This window comes from Rhinolophus sinicus, chromosome 14 (assembly GCF_057876585.1).
Source record: "Rhinolophus sinicus isolate RSI-liver-muscle chromosome 14, RSI-T2T, whole genome shotgun sequence".
Classification (NCBI taxonomy): domain Eukaryota; kingdom Metazoa; phylum Chordata; class Mammalia; order Chiroptera; family Rhinolophidae; genus Rhinolophus; species Rhinolophus sinicus.
This window is the reverse complement of record NC_142514.1, coordinates 8,344,638-8,370,996: the sequence shown is the minus strand read 5'-3', so window position 1 is coordinate 8,370,996 and position 26,359 is coordinate 8,344,638. Positions and strand designations below refer to the sequence as shown.

Genomic DNA, 26,359 nt, shown 5'->3' with positions numbered 1-26,359 from the left:
ATCTTGCCATCTACAACAACAGGGATGGACCTAGAGGGTATTATGATGAGTAGAGTAAGTCAGACAAAGACAATGCCATATGATTTCACTTATCTGTAGAATCTAAACAACAAAATAAACAAACAAAATAGAAACAAACTAAAAGATACAGAGAACATTTTGAGAGTTGCCAGATGGGAGAAGGATTGGGGAGATGAGAGGAAAAGAGAAAGGGATTAAGAAGTATGAATTGGTAGTTATAAAATAGTCATGGGGATATAAAGTACAGTATAAGGAATATATAGTCAAAAATATTGTTAATAACTATGTATGTTGTCAGGTGGGTACTAGATTTATCAGGGGGATTACCTCATAAGTTATATAAATGTCTAATCACTACGTTGTATACTTGGAACTAATATACTATATGTCAACCATAATTGAAAAATAAAATTACTAAAAATATGAAAAAAGTTAAAAGACATTTTTGAAACAATCAAAAATGTTTCTGAAATCAGAAAATGGATTAAAATTTAGAAGACACCAAGGAGTCCTCGTTAATTTTGTAAAGCATGAGAATAGCAGTATTCGAGTGTGGTAAAAATGGCATGAAGCCTGGGGTTTGCCTTAAAATCTGAGTAATGGAAAAAAAAAAATCTGAGTGATGGATATATAAGGTTCATTAGACTGTTCCACCACTCTTGTGTATGTTTAAAGTTTTTTCACAATAAAATACTTTAAATTATTTAAGTTACTAAGTTAAATTATTAATTATTAAATATCAATGATTAATAACTTAAAAAGAATTCTTTTTAATTATTTTAAGTAATTTTTTTTATCAAAAACAATATTAAGTCAACCATAAGACTATGTCAGTGGAATCCAACAGAATTCACATTATGTGCTACATTGAAGGTGAAAATTTGGGAAAGCTTTGGGGAAAGTTCTCTCACCCAGAGACCCATATCCAGGAACCACTGATGTCAAAAGGTACACAGTTCTGTTAAGAGCACTCCTATATTACCCCAGAGCAGCTGCCAGACAGACTAGTGACCAATTACTGCCCAACAGTCCACTGTCCTAAGATCCTGCCTGGCCTTGCTGTTTTATGTTAATGCTCTTTGCCCTCATCCCTGTGAAAGAAAAACGACACTTTTAAAGGAAGAGGGATGACATGTATGAACGCGCACACACATACACATACATACACACACACACACACACACACACAAATTCCTATTCTGGCCAATTTCATTTCAAAGAGGACAAGACTAATTCTCCTTTGAAAGAATCTGTCAACAGCTCAGATAATCAGATTGTTTTATAGGACGGGCCAAGTTTGTCAAAGTGTGACAAGAATTATATCCTCCTGGGGAAGAGACACTGACTACTTAAGCAGTAATTTTCCTCGTTTCTGAATGGCAATGGAATTAAGGGTCTGCCCTCTTCCTCTGTGTAACTCACCCCTCCTCCACTGAAGAAGGCTAACAAGACTGACTCCCCAGTGATAAAAGGACACGCTAAAAGGACATGTTTACTCCATGGAACAAGTTATCATCAGTAACAAGCATTAATGATATCTCTTTGAACAGTTTACATACATAACAAAATACAAACGCATATAACATAAATATAAAATAAATATGTGACTTCAACTGTCCTGACATGAAAATCAGTAAGGTGCTTACCTGAACTGGATTGACAAATTTGCCTTCGATCTTCATGATGCTAGAAGTTCCCAGATCATCTGGACTAAGGGAGAAAGTCAGCTCAGATTCTCTCTCTATAGGGATCTTCTCCAGTTTAAACTGAATGGTCGTGTTGTTCAGGATGTGAAAGGCTGGCGTGAGAGAGGGGAAAGGACAATCTGAACACACCAACGTTTACTGCACAATTGCCGGTTACATGCAGGCTACGTAACATAGAGCCCAGGAGTTACTACTCTTAGACCACGAGGTCCACGATGGAGTACAAACTTTGATGACTCTCCCAAGACCAAAACTCACAGTGAGCAGAGGCACAAGGTGACTATATACACAAAAAGAAACAATATTTTCCTGACATGCTCCATTTGGTGGCTTCAAAGTACGATATGGAAAACATCAATCCAGGCCAGGGTCTACATTAAGTTTCTCTTAGTCTCCCAAGCTGGCGTTTTCCAAATCAAATTGCTCATCCTTACCCAGCTTTCAGATACAGATTGATTCCTCTCAACGGGCCTAAATCAGAATCAAGGACAATGTAAGGTTCTCAGTGAACGACTTTTATCCCAAGCAGAGAAAGCAATCACTTTGTAAGTATGTAAATGAGTCAGTGAATTAATATTTGAGAAGCTAGAGGAGTTCTCAAAGGTATTCATTTCTTAGCCAATAAATAAAGCCCTGCTCCAGGGCGGCCCTGATTTCTGAGGATGCCAAGAGAACAGAGTGAACTGTCAGGTTTTAACATATCAGATCGAGAACCCAAAGACAGGCATCTTATTCCTAGAGCCCTGTACTAACCCATTATAAAAGGTGGCAGAATATTAAAAGGAGAACATAACATCCACTGACTAAACTTCATATCCCATTGATGTCAATCCCGCCAGCTCTCTGGACTACAATATTTAACCAGGGAAGATCTACAGCTTAGGAATTGAAAAATCAGATGTATTTAACCAAATTAAGTAATACTCTTTAACAGAACCCACTCACTGAAAAATCCCTATGCATGAGCACTCACCCAATTTCAACGAGGGACACTTAGAAAGAAATTTCCAAATATGGCAATCAATGAAAAAAGTTAAAAACATCCCAACCTAAGGTGAAACCATCTATTAAAATTCCATTATGATGTCTTAAATATTACTGGGGATAATTCTAAAAGAAAAGGTTTTTGTCGTTGTTTAAAGCAAACTACACACGAGCTGGGCTTGGAATTTGAAACAAAATGAGACGTGATTGATGCTCCTCACCTTGACCTCTATGCAAAGATTCAAAGAAATCATGTCGGGTGAAATGAGCTTCCTCCTGACTATTCACACTGGCAGACCCAGAAGGAGGGCAAGACGCCCGACTTATGTCAGACCCAGGACCCTCTCTGCCTGCCAACTGGGTACAATTCAAAGAATATAATTTAATGTCTTTGATTTCCACCTGCAGACGGTCACTTCTGGATTGATCGTCTCCTGCCACAAAATTCTGGATGAATATCTGTCCCAAGTGTCCTACCAGCAACTCAGGGCTCCCAGGCTTCCGAGGGATAGAAACAACTGGTGATTCAATGTTGATGTTCAAGATTAGCTTTACAGTGTCGGAATGAGAGGGAGCCAGGCCGAACCCATATATTTCACTTTCTTCTAAGATAAAGGATTCCCGTGTCTTCCTTGGAGTTTCAAAGAGTGATACCATCTCACTGTACTCAGCTGTCTTGGTCGCTAAGACTGTGGTCACTTTGGTGGCTGCGCTTTTCAGCATACTTCGAAAATTTTCTTCTAGTTCATCCATGGACATTGTCAACTCCTTCAAAAATTTAGCAGAGTGGTTATAATGCAAGGACGCCATCTTGAGGTTGAGAAAACATTCCTGTTTCGACTTCTCAACAAATGTGAAACTCAAAGCTTCGTTAAGGGCTGCATCTTCCATTCTGACAAACACAGATTCAAAGTAGCCGATATCGCTGATGATGTTTTCATAGCCGATGGAATTCCCAATGCTGACAACATACTGGTTCTTAACATTATCTTGTGTCAAATCCATAAGCTGCAAACAGCCAAGAGAACCATTCATATCAAATGTGCTGCCCATTGAGACGTTAACTTTGGTGCCACCTATACTTGCAGTTGCAATTTTCCTGCCATATTTCTCTCCATTTGCCATTCCCAGTGTCCGAAGGAGCAGTAAGTTAAGTCTGTGGATTTCTACTGCAACCTCAGTGTTTTGCTCATATGTAGATTGGTAAGTTCCTTCTTCCCAAAAGCTTCTTTCAAAATCAGTCATTAAAGGCTGAGGACTCACATCATCTTTTTCCTTGGGAAAGGATTTTTGAAGAAAACCAATCAGCTCCACAATTGTCTCTGGATTTAGGATAATATCCAAATTATTCACCTGCAACGAAATCACCTGAAGAGAGCTATCCAAATTCATCGACGGGCACTCTGAACTCACAAACTGATATTCCAATTTAATCAGGGACTCTTGTTCTTTGGTGAGAACTCTGTCCAGTGAAACGCTAGTAGCTGATAGGTCGTTCGGCGTGGCAGCAGGAGTGAAGTGGACCGCACTGGATCCAGAGACAGGAGACTGGGCCCTGCTATCCCGGAGGCTTCCTGTTGGGATATCGAAGCTCAAGTTCTTATGTGAAGCCATCAAAAGGTCAAAATCAGCACCATATGTCTGCATGGTGTCCACCAGGAGTAAACCATGGACAGTTAGTGAGACTTCAGCATCGTAAGGCCTCTTCACAAAGTGAGCGTTGGTACCAAATACCTTGAGCACAGAAATGTACCGGCCATTGCTCTCCACACCAAGTTGCATACAGTTCACTTTAAACTCAGCCAGGAGGAGCTGTGACTCCACCAGAACCTCCCGGGTATGCTGCTCCAACATCACAATGCTCTGGGTTAAGTTCATGACGGAGTCTTGCAAACTTCCCCGCTGACCACCTTCGGGGAAAATCTTCTCTTTAATCTGAGTGTCGGAAGTCTTCATTTCCGGGGTGGTGAGGAGGGCAAAGCAATTCTTTAGGGCACATATTTTATCTTCATTGATGTGGATTTTTAAGTCTGGCAGGTTGCCTGAGAGCACGGCTCCAGGGTACTTGGGGTCTGAAGTATAAATCAATCGACGTTCTAACTGTAGGTGAACGTTGAATTTCTCGACCACGTGGGTTGGCCCCACATCAATATCCTGGACATGCTTCCAATTGTCCTTCACGTGTCCAACCATGATCTGGAGGTCCATAAAGGACAGGGAGTACCTCTCATACATCTTCGTGCTCAACAAATGTGCTTGAAGCTGCTCTTCACTGAACTCAACTCCAGAAAATGAAGGCGTCTTCTCCCCATTACTGCTGCTTGTCTCGGGGGGCGGGGTGTTGGGTGGTGTGGCTAGAGGCGTCTTATACTCATCATCACTAAACTGATTGTCTTCAGATGTGGACCCATCCCCACTTTTCCTCTTGGAGTCATCTGCAGGTAAAAAAGAGAAGATTCAAAGTCTATGTCTGCTCTTGCCTGCCTCTTTCCTTCAATGCACTAATTAAGAAAAGTAGAGAATCGACCAACTCCAATTTGAGAAAACAAATGGATGAAAACTCTAAGCATAATATTCTGTATTTACCATTTATTCAGTGTGAACTTAACTATTAATTTTGCAATCAAAACAAAAAGAGAAAGTCTATGAACATGAGAAAAGATGGAGACCTGCTGACATAGGAACACATGTCAAGGTACAAAAACCAACAACCTGTTGCCCAAAACGAAGTGCTTCCCCCCAGTTGGAGCTGCACTGCCATGAGCTGCTATCGTCAACCTTTCTCACATCACTCTCCATAATTACTTGGTTACTTTTTCCCATATTTGTCTATGTGTTCATTTTGTTCCCCCACTAGAATGCTCCACCAGAGCAGAGGTCTCCTCTGTCTTACTCAACACCACACCCCAAGTGCTAGATTAGTGCTGGGCAGGCAGTAACTGCTCAGTACGTCGTCATGTCCTAGCCGAGTCCATGCTCTTAGCCGCCCCCCTCCTTTACAGCTGAGCAGGGCTGAGACAACTACAAAAACACACGACTGGCTTTGGTCACCTGTGTTTCTGTTCCGTGTTTATATTTTATAAATTTAAGCACGTGCTTTCTGGAGCTGTGTGATCCTTTTCTCCAGATCTCATTTCCCTTTTAACAGTCCCTCTAGCACCAAACTTTCCCACTACTGCTCAAATCCTCTACCCTCTTCTCCTCTTTTGGGTCTTTTCAGTGAAGTGAAATAAAGTTGAGATTATTTGATAAACTTCCTCAATCTCTCTAACCCCATGAATCCTCTCTTTCTTCCCTACCAACTCAAGGTAAGCAACGACTTTCTTTTTGGCTCTAATAATAGTAATGAAACTACCTTCCAGGAGTCTCTTTTTATACAGGAGTCTCTGTAACATCCCTAAATAGATCAAACCTCTATTCCTGAAACTGAGTACTGAGAAACGATGTTTATTAAAATATAAAATATCACATAAGACAAAACACACAATGAGATACTACTTCACACCCATAAAAATGGCTATAATTTAAAAGAAAGGCAACACATGTTGGTGAAGATATAGAGAAATTGGAACCCTCATACATTGCTAATAAGATAGTAAAATGGCACATCCATTTTGGAAAACTATCTGCCAGTTCCTCAAACGTTAACCACAAAGTTAGCATATGACCCAGCGATTGCACCCTGACGTACACCCAAGAAGCTGGAAATGTGTGTCTACCATACAAAAGCCTATACATGAATGTTCACAGCAGCGTAATTCTCACTAGCTAGAAAGTGGAAACAACACAAATGTGCATCAACTGATGAATGGATAAGTAAAAGGTGGTCTACCCGTACAATGGGATATTATTCAGACATAAATAGGAACGAAATACTGATACACGATACAACATGGATAAACCCTGAAAACAGTACGCTAAGTAAAAGGAGCTGGACACAAAAGGCCACATATTGTATGATTCCACTGTTATGAAATGTTCAGAACAGGTAAATCCACAGAGACAGGACGATTAGTGGTTGGCAGGGGCTGGGAGAGTGGCTAATGGAGAGTGACTGCTAATGGGTTTAGAATTTCTTCTGGGGATGATGAAAGTTCTGGAATTAGATAACAGTGACAGTTGCACAATTCTATCAACATGCAAAACCAACTGAATTGTACATTTAAAAAAGTATCTCAATAAAGCTATTATTACAAAAGCAACAAGTGAACTTTGGAGTTTAACCGCGTTAAACCTTTTCTTAAGCTTTACTTGGTTAAGCAAAGGACAGACCAATCTACCACGATGTGTTCCCATGACTTCACACTATACCTTGGGTATTTGTCAGCAGCATTCTTCCTAGATCCACAACAACTAACACAGGATTCTTGAATTTGAAATCATCAGGAAATATCACTTGAGGGGCAGAAATATCTAGTCGCACACTCCACCGCTTACTCTCCTCCTATAGGAATAAAATAAACAAGTAATCAAATAACTGCAATTGCTGAAACTGAACAGCTTGATAAGTCAGGCCTCAAGCGTTTCTGAAAGCACACCTAGTGTCACAGCATGACTTAATGGTCTATGGTAATACAGTGAAAAGTTTAAAACAAAAGTAGCCAAATGCTTGAGGATTTAAAACATTATTAGCACAGGCAAAGTCTGATGTGGGGGGAAAGTTAGTAAATTACTGGTTTGAAGGTTTGTCGGTTCTTTGATGAGCCATGGTTTAAGAAATATCTTGTTTCTAAATTTACAGAACTCAATACCTTAAAGTATTGCAGAAATGATGGAACTCGAATAAACATAGAAATTCAAGCTTTTTTTTTTCCTTCATGGACACTGGTAACCATGGACTTCCGTGCCAAACTATCTTAGTGAGAAACATGAGCTTTGATATTTGAAATATTAAAAATACAACAATTCATGAATTTGTTACCTGTTCTTCCCTGCAACTAAGATTAATCTCAAGGTACGTAGTAAAAGCTAATTTGCATGTTATCAAAAGGAGACCACTTTTTCTAAGATAAGAGGATACTAATTGTAATTTGTGTTGAAATTCACATACGAAACCAAACAACAGGAGTGATGCTCCATTCCCCCACTACACACGCCTACACATTTCACTTAGAACATGCCTGCCATCCCTGCACTCCCGACTGGCCGACACTGCCCCAAGGAAGCCACACTCTAACTGCCCCATCTGTGGCACCTCAGCAGGGCACCTCCATGCAACTGTCAGAAACCAAGTTTTGCTGGGCTGTTAAGATGTTTCTTGGCTCTCCCTGTTTATGGCATCCTTGCGTCAGCTGGTCACTTAGCATCACAAAGGGACCATCATACCCTGGAATGAAAACCTGGGTGTCCATCTAGTTGTTTTTCCTTTGATAACAGTAAGTGAAAGGGGGTGCTCTTATTTACAAAACATCAGGTCCAGAACATGGAATACGAGCAGTTGTAAAAGATCACATTTGTACCAAATTTGGTACAAGGGAGGAACATGCGCTAATCAGTCACTTTTTGTGTGTGTGTGGGGGGTCTTTTACTCATTAAACCCTGACTGTAAAGGACATATTTTTTGCTAGCGGATAAAAATTTCATAGTTTTAATTTAATCAGTGTAACAGATATAAGCATATCTACAGCAGGTAAAGAACTTGACAGAAAGAATGCCTGCCCCTTGCCCTGCCCCCCAGGAGTGTTCACATATGCCCACTTACAATGAAGTCGCCCACTAGCAAACGATCAAGAGTTTGTCGGATTTCTGCCTTGGTCTGCATCTTCAGTTTGTTATATTGTCTTCGGGCAGCTTCAGCCACTCTCAACTCAAGTTCAGACTGATAACCAAAACCTGCCAAGATTGGAAATATAAGAGTCAAAACTTTCAAATGGCTGGTGGAAGGAAAAACTGCAACATCTGTTCTCAACAAGAATTTCCACCAAAGCTAAACAACAGTCTGTACAACAACAGTTCCTTACTCTAGCCTGACCTGGCACTACATAGGGTAACAGGAAAGAAGCAAAAATGGGTGAGGGACAGTCGTGGGGAGAAAGGCAGTACGCGAGGGAAGGGAACCAAAGTTACTACCGTGTTTCCCTAAAATAAGACCTAGCCGGACAATCAGCTCTAATGCGTCTTATTTTACTGTAAGACCGGGTCTTATGTAATATTATTGTATTGTATATATTATATTATATTATATTATATTATATTATATTATATTATATTACAGTATATTATTACATTATATTATATTACATTATATTATCCTATCCTATACTATGTAATATTATATCATACCATATCTGGTCTTATAGTAAAATAAGACGAGGTCTTATATTAATTTTTGCTCAAAAAGACACATTAGAGCTGATTGTCTGGCTAGGCCTTATTTTCGGGGAAACACAGTAGAATTTCTCAACCTATTGTCTGAAAGATTCCAAACCACTATATTTCAAAATCCTTAAAAGCAAGATACTGCACTGAAAGAGAAAATGGAATTTAGAAGGAAAAGCCTTCTAAATTCTATCAGTGATGGAGCAATGAAGTCAAGACATTTATGGCTACCATTTACATGAAAAGACTCAAAACAATGGACCCCACATTAAAACAGCTTCATTATTATAAAGAGGGAGGGAAGGGATACATTTAGCAAAGTAATGTTGTTTTATCAATTTCCCTGTCAACAAACGTTCTTCCGCACCTACTGTTTCAAATCTGCTTGGGGAACAAAGGAAGGCATAAATAAATCAATGATGACATGGGAGAGGGCAGTGATGAACTCTGCAGGGTTTAATGCTACACCAAGCAGGTAAAACAGACCACTGATCCCGTGTCATCTACAAGGAAATTCTTGGACATGCCTCCTAAATTCACTGGTGAGCCAGGGAAACCACCATCCTAATGGAATAGGAAGTATTAAAAAATGTTTGCTAAATGGAGGCAAAGAAGAAGAAAATATTTAAGGATACTGATCGCTCTTGGAAAAGTGACTTTCCTGGGACCCACTACTTTGATTCAATAACGAGGGACAACCCTATTTACTCACTCTGCAGGCCTCTCCTGCTACTACCAAGTCACCTGAATATGTAATAACCCTTCTCCCGAGCACCAGAAATGACAGGAAAGATGTCTTGAGAAAGAAACAAGATCAAACAAACAAAAAAGTTAACCTGAGGTATGAACCTTTCCCTTGTAGAAAAAGTCTGCTACTTTTTTAATAGCCTGGGGATTATATATGATGTTCAAGGGCCTCGTGCTGACATTCAGCCGCCTCTCGAAATGGCTGTGCACTGGATTTCTCTCGTACAGCATTTCAAAAACTGGGTCATCTGGGTCCGCAGCTAAGGGAAAGAACCAGAGAAGGAAAATGGAACACAACAAAAGAACAATCTCCTAATTCTTAATAGACCCGGGAAGAATTCTGGAGAAAAGACATTTCCTCATTTCCCAATTAGTTCACATTTATGCACATTTTATAAAATAGAGAACCCAACAAGGATTGGCCCTTAATTGCAATAGGAATTCTCAAGACCAGTTGTTGTATTTGCTCCCATGAGGGAAACCAAGAATCCGGATGCCCTGCGAGGTTGCCCCGGTTACACACGGGTTAACAGAAAGCTTCCAGCTGCCTCCAAGTCAAACATGGATCCACACAGCCAACCGCTGGGCACAGAACAGGACACACCGCCTCTTTACTGCTGACCAAGACTACCAATCTGTAATCATCGTATTTTTCAGGATTCGTTTTAAGAACATATGACAAATTACCAGGGTAACGATCACTTCTGTCTGTAGATGGTGTTTGGAGACCAAAGGACTGTGAGACTCGGCCAACTTCTTTTTGCTATTAAACACACACAAAAGGCATAAATGTCAGGGGGAGAGGGGATGAGTCACCGCACACACACACACTCCTGTTTTACCCTATGGCATCACTCTCACTCAGCACAATCAAATCAGAACTCATTAGGTATCACCTCACTGAGGACTTGCAGCCTGATCCCTCCAGTTTGTGTCTTTTCCCAACCTAGTAAAGCCACGTCTCTTCCTTTGTACTGACAGTGTGCTACTTTGCATTCAGCACCTTTAATGAATGATTACTAAATGAATATTAAATGTGTACAGTTTTTCAAACTTTCACTTGGCACTCCCACCCTCTCCACAATTCACACCACACCCCCCCAAAAAAAAAAATTACGGGCAGAGTAAGTGGCTAAATATTCAATTATTCTGACCATATATTTGCCAATTTGATAAGATCAAAGATCTTCTAATTAAGAAAGGATATTATATATAAAAATTAGCATATATATAATTTGATGTGATTCTCTTTTGGAACTCTGGAGGGATGAGAGCTTCTATCGAGAGACTAAGGGTCAGAACGCATGAAAATGACTGTCAGATACAGAGGAATTCCAAACATTGACTTTGAAATGCAGAAAACAGTGGTGCTTATGGCATTTTCTTCCAAACCAGAGCAAACTAGTCCATGGTGGCTACAATACAGGAGAGGAAGAAGGCACTGCCATAAATTCCGCCAAAATTTGCTCTCCAACGAATCCAAAACACTTATCTAACTCCAGTTTGTTTTTATTCGGTCCATCTGTCTCAAGATGATCAAATGTCAAAATGCATCAAGTTAACATGACTTATTGCTTGCCTAAAACAGACCAGAGTTCACAACACCCTAGATGGATTCACCAGCCCACTGTTGTACGTACTGGATTAGGGAAGACCAGAAGAGGAAACATAGTCCCTTCTGTGGCCAGGTCTCGAAGGAACAGTCCACCCAACCGGACTGACAGCAAAGAGGAATTTCTTCGAGGAAGAGATTCTGCTAGAAGTTTCACATCTATAAAACAATAAATGTAAGAATTGATATTGACAGTATGCCGAGACAGCCTAAAGTGTTATAAGAGCAGTAAGTATACTATTTGACAGAGGACTATTAGATAGCATGAACAATTTTTCCTTGAAGTTAGAACCAAAAAATCCCTATCTACCATGTTTCCCCGAAAATAAGCCCTAGCATGATTTTTCAGGATGACATCCCCTGAGCATAAGCCCTAATGCGTCTTTTGGAGCAATCCTTAATATAAGACCTGGTCTTAGTTTCGGGGAAACAAGGTATATATCTGTCTATGTACATAAACCTACTTATATAAATATATGAGGAATATTAGACACTTCCTAACAGAATGAATTTTAAACAGAGCACTTTACAATTAAGTTCAAGCAATCCGCTAACACACACTAACTTTACAATACCTCAGCTCTCAAGATTACAAGGTCAAACAAACTGGCATTTTTCTGGTCATTTGCCTTTAAGCTACACTGAGAAACCTCAGACACGAGGCTACTTTATGGACTGAAGTAAACATACTTGGGAGATGTGAAAACCAACAGCCGGGTATTTATTTATTTATGCACCTTTAATTCAAAGTCACAAAAAGAAGTCAAATACAGTCAGTCCTCATTACTGGCAGATTCCTATTTGCAAATTTAACTGCTCCCTGAATCTGTAGCCCCAAAATCAATACTCGCGGTACTGTCGAGGACATGGGCAGGGCAGCCAAAAGTCAGAGTCACCTGACGTGCACATTCCTATCAGAGGCTGAACAAAGGAACACTCTGCCTTCTTGTTTCAGCTCTCGTATTGTACACAGTGCCCTTTTCATGGCTATTTCGTGCCAGGTATTTTGCATTTGTGCTTTTTGTTGGGGATTTCATTGTTCAAAATGGCTGGAGTATCAGGCTAGAGTACTGGCTCACATTCCTAAGCACAAAGAGCTGTGGTGTGCCTTACAGAGAAAATATGTGTATCAGACAAGCTTGGCTCAGACGTGAGTTATACCGTGTTTCCCCAAAAATAAGACCTAGCCAGACAATCAGCTCTCATGCGTCTTGTGGATCAAAAATACAAGATCCAGTCTTATTTTACTATAAGACCGGGTCTTATATAACATACAATATGATGATTAATATAGTACCAGGTCTTATATTAACTCTTTTTTTTTTAAGATTTTATTGGGGGAGGGAAACAGGACTTTATTGGGGAACAGTGTGTACTTCCAGGCCTTTTTTTTTCCAAGTCAAGTTGTTGTCCTTTCAATCTTAGTTGTGGAGGGTGCAGCTCAGCTCCAGGTCCAGTTGCCGTTTTTCTAGTTGCAGGGGGCGCAGCGCACCACCCCTTGTGGGAGTCGAGGAATTGAACTGGCAACCTTGTGGTTGAGAGGACGCGCTCCAACCAACTGAGCCATTCGGGAGCTCAGCGGCAGCTCAGCTCAAGGTGCCGTGTTCAATCTTTAGTTGCAGGGGGCACTGCCCACCATCCCTTGCAGGACTAGAAGAATTGAACTGGCAACCTTGTGGTTGAGAGCCCACTGGCCCATGTAGGAATTGAACCAGCAGCCTTCAGAGTTAGGAGCGTGGAGCTCTAACCACCTGAACCACCGGGCCGGCCCCCTTATATTAACTTTTACTCCAAAAGACACATGAGAGCTGACTGTCCGGCTAGGTCTTATTTTCGGGGAAACAGGGTCATGCTCTGTTAATTAATTGTAAAATGCTCTGTTTAAAATTCATTCTGTTAGGAAGTGTCTAATATTCCTCATATATTTATATATGAACGTCAGCCATACGTTCGATATTAATAAATCAACAGTATATACTGAATCAGGTGTCTTTAATGCAACCACACATAAAACAAGGTTATGCATGGATCGGCTGATGAATGATACAACCAGAGGCTCCCAGGCACCTAATCCTATATCTCCCCTAGGGGCAATGATTCAGTATTCATAATTTCAGTCTTACGGCAACTGTCTAGAACGACCTCAAATAACGTGATTCGAGTGGACACTGGCACCTAGAGCGAGCACGAGCACCACCACCAGGTGGTTCTCTGCGGGCAGTACCTGAAAATTCGAGCTGCATGAACGCGCTTTCGTCAGTTTGAGGCGTTCCTGGCTTCTGGTGTAACAGAGTCACGGTACCTCGCTGCAACTGCAAGTTCAGTTTGGCAAAGACGTGATCTCGTTTTGTATACGTGTTCATGCAAGAGGCATCCGCAGTGGGGTCAAAAAACTCCTCAGTGCCTGAACGGGAGGCAGAAAAGCCATGCGACGCTTTAAAGAGCACAACCATGCAGGGACGCTGATCACAGTCATGGTGACACTGTTGAACTATTTCCCCCTTTTTCAGAAAAGAACTTGGACTGTTTTACTCACTAATGTAAAACAACCCCGACTGTTTTATAAGGGCTCTTATCAGATTATTACCAAACCAGGAGGACGTTAAGATTCATGATAAAGGACAGCATAAGGCAGAGCTGCCCGATACAGTGAAATGTCTGCATCTGCACTGCCCAAGACAGTGGTCACTAACCAAGAGTGGCTCCGGGCACTGCTGGCACATGTGGCTCACGTGGCTAGGGCAACTGAAGAAGTGAGTTTTTCTTTTCTTTAATTTTAATGAACTCAACCTGAAACAGCCATTTGTGACTATGGATACCATACTGGACAGCGCGGTCTAAAGAGTGGTGCTGGACTGGTATTCAAGCGGCAGAGTTTAAAGCTTCTGAATTTGCTCAAATTTAGTAATTTACAATCGCCGTCACTCAGATTGATCCGAAACTGTACTAATATTCAAATTTAGTAAGAGAGTTGCAAATAAAGTCTCTCTCAGAACATCCTCTCTCTGCCTCACTGGACATGAGACAAACTGTTTTACAAACGTCTACTTATTTTTTATTTGAAATTTACCATGGGCCGTTTCACAAATAACTGATGAATTGTTATGAATCAAGCGTCTCCCTTCAGTGCAGCCCAGGGGGATAAAGTGAAGGCCCACTCCCACCTTACCCAGGATCTCCTCAGGCATCCACTGCTCGTGCTGCTCTGCTGACAGGCCCTCGACGGGTCTCCCTTCGGGGGTCTGCTGCCCAGACCAGCCCCCCCAGCCAGGAAACCAGGACTGAAGGTACTGCAGCATGCCGCTGCCTCCACCCGTTTCGGGGTCTCCAGGAGAGTCTCCTGGAGAATCAAATTGAGGCTCTCGTAGGCTCTGCGTCAATCAACAATGAGCAAATATGAGTACCCAAAGCCAGAAAGAAAGAAGTTGTGGTATGCCGCGGAGGACTCTGTCCCCACAGAAGCATAAGCACATCAGAACTGAAGCACTTTGCTAAGTGTGCTGGGTCTGAACACACCTTCTTCTCACAGAGGATTTCTCACCTCAGCCAGTTCTTCCTGTTTGTGAAATCGTTCATGAACCAGTTCACGCAAAATCTTCAATTCTTCAAAGCTCTGCTCCTCTTCAATCCGACACATTTCTTCCTGTTTGGGTGAAAACGACAACCAACCCACCAAACAGGTATTAAAGCTCCAGAAACACTGGACACTCCCAAATCACTATGAATACTGTGAAAGCACCGATCTGGCCCAGAAGCAATGAGAGACTGCTAGGTGCATGTTCGCTATGTTTGTGGTTTCTACAGCTCTCCCACACAACCCCCGTGTCTACCTGGTCTCTGCAACGTAAGTCCAGAGGAAGCAAAGAGCAGCACTTAGCTGGACAGGGGGAGCTGAAGTGTATGTGTTGCCATGGCCTACACGTGGCACAGCCCTGCCGGTTTACGGAGGACTTCCACACCATGACCTCAGCTCATCAGAGGAGGTGATTAGCTCTCAGTCTCCCATTCAGATGAGGAAACGAAGTGCGGGGCCTCCAGCTCCTTCGTTTCACATGGGACATTCGCAAGGAAGCGGCTGTTTCGGTTCATGCTAGTTAGGGAAGAACGATGGCAGCCACCTACATGCCCAGATGCCAAGGACAGTAGAATCAGCTATCCGAAACTGTTTCTGAGGCCCTGACATTCAGAAAAGGAGATTATATGTGTCACTTGCTCACCTCCATTATAATTTACTTTTTTTTTCCTCCCTTCACATCTTTGCCTGTGTCTTTAAGAAAACCATCCAAAACAAAATGTCTGGTTTAGTGCATCCTTTTCATAAGGTTCCCATGTCAGTAACCACACCTGACACTGGTGAAAAAAGCATGAACAAGGTGAGTGGATCATGCTTCAGGCAGAAAGGGTGAGAGTGCCCAGGAAGTCACACGGCCGTGGTTACCACAGTGGGGTGCTTTCTGGGCCGAATGCTTGTGTCCCCACCCCAAAGTCACTTGTTGCAACTTTAACCCCAGTGTGATGGGATTTGGAGATGGGACCTTTGGGAGGTAATTACGTTTAGATGAGGTTGTGAGAGTCGGGCCTTCATGATGGGATGAGTGCCCTTCTGAGATAGGAAAAACCGAGATCTCCCTCCACCAAGGAAAGGCCAGTGAGCACACAGAGGGAAGGCAGCCAGGAAGAGAGCTCTCACCAGCACCCAGCCAAGCTGCCACCTTGACCTTGGACGTCCCAGACTCCAGAACTGTGAAAAATAAATGGCTGGGGTTTTTTTTAAAGCTACCTAGTGGATAGCATTTTGTTATAGCAGCCTGAGCTAACACAGCTGCTAAAAGGAAAGTAATATTCTTGTTTGCTTGGAAGGGTTTACTTAAGAGACAGTGCCTGCGCTGAAATACTGGAAACAGTCTGAATTGCTTTGCAAGAGTTGATGCTCACAAAACCAAAACAAATCCAGGAGCAAAGCAATCCCCACCTGCCTCCCGCAGCAGATAGACACACAGACTGGAGCAGGGCTGGGGTCCACACAGCACTCCAGCAGGGGGTTCTAAGAGTCTCTAGCCCTACAGTTAACTAGAACAAGAGCTTGCCTTCAGCCCGTCTGCCTAGCCCCTACCTCCAAAAAGCCCCAAGGTCAATCAAATCAATTGGGTTTAGGGAAAATGGAGGCCAAAGCCCCCAGAGATTAGCTACAGACTTAGAGGGAAAGAATAATGACGAGGATGGGGCTTTGAAGAGACATCAGTGACTAAATGGAAAGTCTCTCTGAGCTCTGCAGAGAGCTGGGGGGGAGGGGGCATGGACACGAAGGCGGGGCAGGACCACAGCCACCTTTTCCTCCTCCCACCCCATGGCCCGCTCTCCTCAAGCAGCAGCAGGTGGAGGATGCTTCTGGCCAACGTGAGGCTATGGCCTTCCAGAAAATCCTCACCCTACGAAGACCAATGCTATGCTGTGACATTATGACCCTCAGGCAAGGGACTCGATTTCTCCACAGGTTCCACTTTCTTCAGCCTTTGAGAGAACAACATTCTTATACTCTGAATGAAGACAACAGTCCCCTCACCTTGTCATCTGCAGACAGCAAGCCTCCTTTCAATTTGCTGAAGTACTTGTCAGTGTAAGACACAGCATCGCGGGCGCGGTGCAACAAGAAGCCCCAGGTGCAGCACTTCCTCTGCTGTCTGATCTCATGCAGGTTAGCGTTCAGGGCAAAATACCACCATTCCCGGCAGCTGAAACGTCATAACAATGTCATTACTCCTTATAATAAGAGCAACTAAAACGCCATCAACCCAGGGCAATCCACGTAACACCACTCCTCTTCGGAGATAACTTTTCTCTTGTCAGCCATCAGTTTATGACTCAAACCCATTTTAATACCAGGCTAAACTCAACATGTGGGGAAAGTAAATCTACTGACAAATAACAGATGCTCAATTTATATCAAAATTAACATATTACTCAATTGGTGAGTGTAAGGTAAACACTGTCATTAAGATAATTACCAAGGATTTGACTAATATAGATTTTAAATGGAATACTTCAGAAAAGACATGAAAATACACAGGACCTAAAAAAAGTTTGAATACTTGTATACTGGACTGGTCAAGTTTAACACTACAACATGAAAAGATTTATTTTGGATACAGAAGTTATACAGTGTACTATGTAAGTGTTGACCAAATAACCTGGGGGGAAAGACATAGAGAAGTAGGTTCAAAGAATTCTGCCAAGTGTTTAAGCAGATCCCACCAGAGCAACACCAGTCTATTTGCTAAACAAGACTGAGAGGGTCTTTTTAATTCCACTATGCTCGATCGAAGACTAAACCTGAAACGCCAAACCAACAGACAATAAGACTATCAACAACAATTAACAACAGGAATGGCATTTTAAAGGCCAGAAAAATCAACAGTACTTTTATCTCCAACCATGTGTAAAGGACAGTGAGGCATATTTCTGATCTATGTACAAAAAAAGCTGAGCCCTGCTACAGAATGCATGTCGCACCCAACAATTGACAAGCTCTTACTTTTCAGACACGGCCACTTTGGGTTTCCATCTTCGGAACTTCACCTGCCTCTCTTTTCGTTCCAGCTCCCTGAGGAATTCCATGATTTGTCGGTACTGCAGCTTTGCATTGGAGGGTAAGACACACCAGGTTAGCACCGATTTGTTTCTTTTACACAGTTAAGACATATATCTAACAAGAACGATTCATCAGTCAACCCACTGAATTGAAATCCAGTGCAAACTAAAAGACCAAACTGCAGCATCAGGTGGCATTTCTCTCTGGACACTGACAGGTAAGTAGTGATATTTACTATGCCTCTTGTACTCTTTGCTCAGCACTGGAAAACTCAAAACTAACCTACTAACCTAACATCAACCCAATCCAACTGTACAACAAACAGTGGTTCTGCACCTACCCCAACTTTGGTCTCCACGCACCTTCTCTCCCACTGGGGCCCTGTAGGACCCTTCCATCAACCCGCTTCCTTCACCCTGGTTACAAGTTCAGTAGTGAGAGCAGAAAGAAAGAGAAGGAAGAGGGTACCTGAGAGAGTTTCAAGGGAATGGTCTCCAGCTGGATATCACATTCAATACGGGGAGTGTGCCGAGACCTCAGGGGCTCTTTGGAGCAGTTTCTCTTCAACAGAGCAGACGCGCACACAGGCTCCAGGATATAGTGATGCTCGCGACTCTCCATGCTCTTACCCATGGCCTCCTGAGTGTCACAAGAACGTCTGTCATTATAGCACATGTTTTTAGGAGCAAGTTACATGTTGGTAGATACATTACATCAGAATCCCAAAACAGGATAAAACTGGGTATCGAAAGCTATCTAGCATTTTTAACGTTTTATTTATATTTCTTATTAGTTCATACAGTCACGTGGTTTAAAATTTAAAGGTAAAAATATGTACAGTATCTCCTGTCCTCCAGCCACCTCAGTAGTTTCATCCCCAGAGGCAACCAATAATCGGGATCTTCTGGAAGCCACCAGAAGTATGTGTACATACTCAGAAAACTCCAATTTTCTGGTTTTTTAGCCATTCTTACACAAATGGCATATATGCTGTTTTGCCTTGGTTTTTTAAACATAATACTCAATCTTAGAGACCATTATAAATTCATCATAAAGATCTTTGCCTTTATTGTACACAGTTGCACACTGTTCTACTGTTTGGAGGTACAGTAGTTATTTAATCAAATTACTAATAGCAAAAGAAAACCATTCCGTACGATAGCAGGCAAGCCAAAAATAATTTTAGGGGAAGAGAGGGAATGAGTCCTTTTTTCTCTATTTCACTTAAACCATCTACAATTTCTTTACAGAAAGATTAAACTGAGACTTTTTTTTAAATCCTTCACAATACTTTATATCCAATGAGTTACAATGAGGTTGAGTTACAACCTGAAAGCCTAGTACACAGTGGCTAAAAGGACGCGTAACTATAATATGCTGGATGCTCACAATGGATTACTATGCAGTAATCAGAAGCAATGAACTAGAAGTATAAACAGCAACACTGATTAATCTTGAAAACATAGGTTTAAGTGGAAAAAAGAAAAAAATCTATAATATAATGCAAATGTGAAACATACACAAAACACCGCAGACTGTTCAGTTACACACATAGCAAGTATCTCAAGCAACACACTTGAGTGGGAGGCGACGGGGGACGGGGGATCGGGAATGGGATCCTACATCACTTTCCCTCAGTGCAGTGTTGCAATAAAGCCCTCTGCCAGCATCATACCTGTAACTCCACCTGAGGCAAATCCCCCAATAAAGTGCAATTGACATCCCAATAGATGCTAAACTCTGCCACATCCAATTGCTTTTTCCGCATTAATTTCTGTACCTGAGGTAAGACAGACAGGGAAGAAAACAAAATGATTCTTTATTCACAAATTTATTCATTCACTCAACAAGCCATTTGTGAAGAATCATGCGTCAGACACTTTGCAAGGTGCAGGGGATACAAAACTAATGTAAAATGTGGTTTTGCTCTTACAGAGTCCAAAATCTAGCTAACTGAGGCTACAAACATGCAAACAATTGTAATTAAGCAGAGGAAATCAGAGGCAGAATATGTAAGAGGCCATGACAGACAAAGAGAAAATGTCCCTGTGTGAATGAGCATCAAAAGATGCGTAAGTTTCAGGCCTAGGAGAGGGTAAGAGGGAAGGACTGGGACACATTTCAGAGGAGGGTCAAGGATGCAAAAGGCCCGCTATGCTCAGAAAACAGTGACTACGTACGTCTGTGTAACTGCAGCACCGTCCATGTGGTACGGGGAGCAGTACTGGCGCATGTGTATGAACACATACTTGGAGTGAGGAGTTAGTTAAGTCTTAAGAAAAGTAGCTTGAAATATTACTAGGGGTACTAGGTTGAAGTTTCCCCCCCACCCTCCAAACAATTCATGTCCTCTCAAAATCTGTGAATGGGAACTTATTTGGAAATAGGGTCTTTGCAGATGTAATCAAATTAAAATGAGGTCATGCTGGATTAGAGTGTGCCCTAATCTAATGACCCGAAAAGAAGGAAAAACCAGACACACAGGGGAGAAGGCCACGTGAAGACAGACGCAGAGACCGGAGTGATGCATCTTCAGGCCAAGGAATGCCAAGGCTACACCAGAAGCCAGGAGAAAGCATGGGACAGTTCTTCCCTCAGCCTCCAGAAGGAACCAACTCTGCCCACACCTTGAGTTTGGACTTCTCCCCTTCAGAGCTAGAGAGAATGAATTTCTGTTGTCTTAAGCCATCTCGTTTGTGGTCATTCATTACAGCAGCCCAACGACACTGATACACTAGGAAAGGAGGTTTATGCCAAACCAAGGCATTTGGAATTCATAGTTTAAGTAACATGGAGCCTCCGAGGGTTTTGATGTAGGTACGCACCGGGGTCAGGTATGGGTTTTAGAAATATTACTCTGGCAACAGTGCGAAGAAGCGCTCCCCCCACTGGTGTGCCAAAGAAAAGGAGTCATGAGTGTGTCAAGATAATGAGTATGTTTATAGATCGAGTTACTTTTTAGAAACACGCGGTTACTCTGAGCTAACCACCTCCAGCCCCCAAGCAGCCATGTCCACTTGCTCCAGTGTCTGGTACAAATACTACCGTTTCTACATGTGCTGTGCTGTGGAAAAGGGTGGGAAGCGTCAGTATAGAATGAATCAAGAGCCTGGGATGGGAGTACGGAGGACACAGAACAGGATATTTTATCACCCAGGCGAAGTTCGTAGGATCCTGAACTCAGACAGTTGCAGTGAAGGTAAGAGGAGAGCCACACCTGAAACATTTTTCAGGACAAACTGGCAGGATGTTGTGACCAAACGGATATGAGAGTTCAGGAATAAGAGATTAGTGCGGTGGCTAAGAACACATGCTCTGGAGCAGGAATGGCAAATGTTTTCTGGAAAGGGCCAGACAGTAAACATTTAGGCTTTGTGGACCATACAGTCTCTGTTTTAACTACTCAACGCGGCCACTGCAGCGTGAAAGCAGCCTTAGAGATACATAAACAATGGGCATGGCAGTGATCCTGTAAGTCTTTATTTGCAAAAACGGGCAGGGGGCCAATTTGGCCCGCAGGCCACAGTTTGCCAAGCCCTGGCCTAAGCTGCTCCACCTGGGTTGGGGAACTGGCTCCACCACTCACTTCCCACCTCTGCACCTGTGTCCTCAGCTGAATTAGGAGGATAACAGTGGTGGTGAAAAGTTACAAGAATCCAATGAGGTAAATCACGCAAAGCACTAAGAACAGTGCCTCACATGTAAGAGGCCTCCTAAGATGTTAGTTTTCATTTGCTTGTTTAAACACTCAGTAAGTATCAGAGACAAAAGGGAAAAAGTTTCAAGGGAGCAAACTGGGCAGATGGAATATAATGGGATCATTTTGGTTATGACAAACCTAACATGCCCTAGAGTCTCCCATAGGTAGTCAAAGACCGTGAATATTCAAAGTCGGAAGGGAGGTGGAGAACAGAATTCCAGTGGAACCATCGGTAAATATCCCCAGGTGGTAGCTGAAACTATGAAACAGAATGATTCACCCAGTTACATAGTATGAGAAAAAAGCCACCTCTATTTCTTCATGTATAAAATGAAAGGGGCTGCACCAGCGTTTAATGGATGAGTAAAGTAATGAGAGGTGGGAGAAAATTAACTGTTTCCTTTTTCAGCAAATTAGATTCGTGGCATACAGACCAGAGACACACATGCCAGTGAAAGAACAGGGTGGAAAGAATGCGATCTCGTTTACGTAAGGCAGAATGACAAAAGGCAGAGCCCCAATTTCCTGAGAACTATTCCGCCCTGGTTCAGTCCTAGTTCATACTCACAGGCTCATTCACAGCATTTTGCATGGACACGTTCTTAATGCAGATGCCAAATGCAAAAGGATGGGAAGGATTGGTAATGCCATCTTCGAAGCGCAAGTGGACATCTTGAATTTTTAACTGCGAAAGGGAGACAAAAGAAGAGCGTGTTACACAGCTGCTGCGGGTGGACTGCTTACTACAGCGGGAGTCCGACTGCCCTGGGCCACATGTAAATTACAGCTGGCGTTTCACACACACAGACACACGCCCAGTGCTCTTCCAGTTCCTCAGGGAGTGACGGTCACAAACTGGACATAAACAACATTGCGCTGTGACTAGTGGAATCCCAAGAAGGGAGCGACAACACTTTCATTAAATCACCTCAGAAGACACCTTGATGAGACACTAAAAGAAAGTAATACCATGATATCTAGATAAACCAGCTTTCCATTTTATACAATATCCGCATCTCACCTCCGTGTCCCCTGGACACAGGAACCCCTACAGCACATATACACTTGGTACTTGTTTATTTCCCCTTGCCCCTGTAGGCAGGCTACCCAGAAGGCACTCTGCGTCAGTGAATTAAACAATAGGCAACAGAAAATTAAAAAACAACCCATAGACTAGAAAATATTTGCAAATCATATATCTGATAAGGGACGAAAATCCAGGATATATAACAAACTCTTACAAGTCAACAATTTAAAAAAAAAATACACACAAATAAGCAAATGTTTAAATGGACAAAGGATCTGGACTTTTCTCCACAAAAGATCTACAAATGGCCAATAAGCACATGAAACGATGTTCAAATTAGCTGCTAAGAAAACGCAAATCAAAACCAGTGAGATAGCACTTCATACCCACTACTCTGACTATAATCAAAAACAGTAACAAGCGTGGATGAGAATGTGGAGAAAATGAAATGCTCATACATTATTGGAGAAACTGTAAAATAGTACAGCTTCTTTGGAAAACAGTTTAATAGTTCCTCAAAAAATTAAATAGTTTCCATATGACTCAACAATTCTACTCCTAGGTATATACTCAAGAGAACTGAAAACATGTTCACACAAAACCCTATACACAAATGTTCATAGCAGCATTATTCTTAAGAGCCAAACAGTGGCAACAACCCAAATGTCCATCAGCTGATGACTGGATAAATAAAATATGGCCTATCCCAAGAACTGCAAAAACTCTCAGCAGGAACACTCTGTTCAAACCCCTGCACTGAGAGACCTGACCAAACTTTGCTATGGTTCCCAGCAGCCTAAAGCTGCGTTCCTTTCTTACTGTCTGGAAATGCTCAGGGCTGCTGGTTCTAGCCAACATCTGAGAATCAAGCCCCTGACCTCCCCTTCTTAGAGCATTTACCATTAGGGGCTTACAACTGTGAATCCTTTTTCTGTCCGTTTGACGTAGGGAGGGAGGGAAGGAGGGAGGGAGACAGACAGACATGCTAAAATTCTGAAAGGCATTCCTTTGGAACGCAATCTTCAGGAAGCACAAAGCCTCTGTCTCCCAGTCTCTGAGGACAGAAGCCGTGCTAGCAGACACAGCCGCCTAATCACATTTCCATGAACCAACCCTTTGTAATTTTTCACGTGAGCCCCCCCACACACATACCCTCACTCTCCCTTTAAAAGGCCCAGTCAGTCACCTCTGTGCAATTCGGAATGGAGTTCTGGTCTTTCTCCAGTGTCAGTAGTTACTGTGCCACTTTGTTTATCTTTGACGATCCATAAAATGAAATATATTATCCAGTCATAAAAAGAAATAAAGTACTAATACCTGCTATAATATGGATGAACCTTCAAAGCATTACACTACGTGAAAGGCAGACACAAAAGGCCACACAGTGTATGATTCCATTTATATGAAATGTCCAGAATATGCAAATTCATAGAGAAAGTAGATTAGGGGCTTCAGGGGGCTGGAGGGAGAGTGAGAACTGAGTGACTATTAATGGGGTACAGGGATTCTTTTGGGAATGATGAGAACGTTCTAGAAGTAGACAGTGGTGATCAATGCACAATTTTGTACACATGCTAAATATACTAGATTGCACACTTTAAAAGTGTGAACTTTGTGGTATATGAACTAAATCTCAATAAAGCTATCAAAAAGTAAAATTTAGTAAAAATTTTTAAAAACCAATGACAACTAAAAAAAAACCTGCCTGAAACAGAATTCAAAGCAGTCCCTTCAAATGTACCAATCTTTTCATCAAAATTATGAAGCTAACAATCTTAGACTCTATTTTAGGGGGAAGCAGTATACCGTGAATGTATTTTACCAGTGTCACCTTGGCATTACAAGAAAACCTTGGAGCTAATAATTACCGGCTAACTCATGACATTCAGGAAAATTAGCGTGGACTCTGATCTAGTTTTTGAGGACAAAATTGTAATTAAGGCATAAAATGTGGCCAACAGCCCTAATGCTGTAACTCATCAAACTGCCACCAGATACATCAGTGAGAGATTAAATATCTTAGTGAGCTGTTCACAATTCACTGTGTAATCAACTAGACACCTTGTACCTGACCTCTCTCATTTTACAGATGAAGAAACTGTAAAGAGGTTAAGTGATTTGCCTGAAAATAATACAGTCATAAAGGCTTAAGCAACCTGGCTTCTTAGGAGCTAAATCCTTAGCAAGTGGGAGTCCAACATTCAAAAAGAAAGTGAAACAAAATGTAAGTGAAACGAAAACTCCTACCCACGCTAACTGAAGCAAGAAAAACCTGTGCACCCAGAGTCTAGACTGGGGACCTGCTTTTCAGGTTTTCCCTTTGGCACCACCTAGAAAAGGGCACACCTGAGCAGTCGGCCCTGTCTTTACAGAGTACACCCTGTATCAGTGAGACCCACGAGAAACTAGCAACTGAGACGTGAAATACTCTTAAACCTGAGAAACAAATCCCTTTCATGTTCACACTTTATAAAAGTCAACAGGACTTACTTCAATATTCTCCACAATTCTCGTAACTACGGAGGCAGTGACTGAATACCAATAGGATTCCCCCTTCTGCTGGCGTTCATTCTACAAAGGAAAGAAGCAGTGTTAGCAGAATCAGTGCTCTTCTCCCTTCAAGAGTCTCACCACGCTGCTCCGATGGACGAAAGGATTTCTGCCTTGCCTTCCACTTTTCCTCCAGGGCTTGAAGCAGGACTTTCTTGCGCTCCCTTTCCAACAGCTTCTCCTTCTCATCATTGAAATCCTGTAGTTTTTCAGGGGCTCCAATTAAGTGAAGGCTGGAGATGGAGATCACCCAAGGGTCCACATGGGGGCGATAAAAGGGAATCTGAAGGGTTACTTTGCCAATTAAACCTGGGAAAAGAAAAGTCTTGTTAAGGCATATGGTTCATTTCATTCGTGGGATACAAAACTGAAAGCAACAAAGAAACAAGACAAACAGATGAAGAAACAAAAACTCATAGACACAGACAGCAGTTTAGTGGTTACCAGAGGGTAAGAGGGGAGGGAGATGGTAGATGAGGGTAAAGGGGGTCAAAGATATGATGATGGAAAGAGAACTAACTCTGGGTGGTGAGCACACAATGTGATATACAGATGATGGATTACAGAACTGTACACTTGAAACCTATGTAATTTTACTAACCATTGTCACCCCAATAAATTTAATTTTAAAAAAAAGTCTTGTTAAATGCCTATACACGTTTTTAATTCTATTTTTCTGTATCCTTCTAGTTTTCTTGAAGGAGCATTATTCCTTTTACCTTCTTTTTTTTATTTTAAGAAAACAGGTAGCAGGTTCTCGTGCATGTGAAACAAATGTAAGAATGAGGTATAACAAATTAGAAACTGGAAAAAGTTCAGTGTGACTTTACCATATTAAATGCGACATCTCTCTCCTGGAAATTACCTCTTCCCCAACTGGACTACATCTTAAATTTCCTTGGGGTGTCTGTCTTCCCAGGGCACCTGCACAAGCCCATGGGCACAAAACTCATTTCCTGCTTATTATTAACTGACTGGCTAATAAGTGCTTATTAGGAGTTATCAGACTTACAATATGTCCAATCTTGAACAGACCAACTGAAGCGTGGGTAATGTTGCAGCGGCACTCTATCAAGAAAGAATTCTGATTCTTCATGAGAACGTG

General features: G+C 42.1%; 1 protein-coding gene across 12 annotated transcripts in view; it reads right to left on the bottom strand.

Moving 5' to 3' along the window:
* Nucleotides 1-26,359, bottom strand: part of VPS13D (vacuolar protein sorting 13 homolog D) — a 236,731-nt gene that overhangs the window by 199,696 nt on the left and 10,676 nt on the right. For 9 of the 12 annotated variants that reach the window (XM_074334033.2, XM_074334026.2, XM_074334029.2 and 6 more), the window contains exons 4-20: nt 25,373-25,563; nt 25,195-25,275; nt 22,246-22,362; nt 19,653-19,757; nt 18,446-18,616; nt 17,921-18,021; nt 16,952-17,120; nt 14,930-15,031; nt 14,558-14,759; nt 13,613-13,792; nt 11,417-11,547; nt 10,464-10,539; nt 9,866-10,036; nt 8,413-8,543; nt 7,023-7,155; nt 2,933-5,146; nt 1,668-1,819 (exon numbers count right to left, since the gene is read on the bottom strand). In XM_074334033.2, the coding sequence (XP_074190134.2) occupies nt 1,668-1,819; nt 2,933-5,146; nt 7,023-7,155; nt 8,413-8,543; nt 9,866-10,036; nt 10,464-10,539; nt 11,417-11,547; nt 13,613-13,792; nt 14,558-14,759; nt 14,930-15,031; nt 16,952-17,120; nt 17,921-18,021; nt 18,446-18,616; nt 19,653-19,757; nt 22,246-22,362; nt 25,195-25,275; nt 25,373-25,563 (4,427 nt within the window). Of the gene's footprint in view, nt 1-1,667; nt 1,820-2,932; nt 5,147-7,022; nt 7,156-8,412; nt 8,544-9,865; nt 10,037-10,463; nt 10,540-11,416; nt 11,548-13,612; nt 13,793-14,557; nt 14,760-14,929; nt 15,032-16,951; nt 17,121-17,920; nt 18,022-18,445; nt 18,617-19,652; nt 19,758-22,245; nt 22,363-25,194; nt 25,276-25,372; nt 25,564-26,359 lie in introns of those variants that run through there. The other 3 variants (XM_074334030.2, XM_074334034.2, XM_074334035.2) reach the window with 3 other exon arrangements.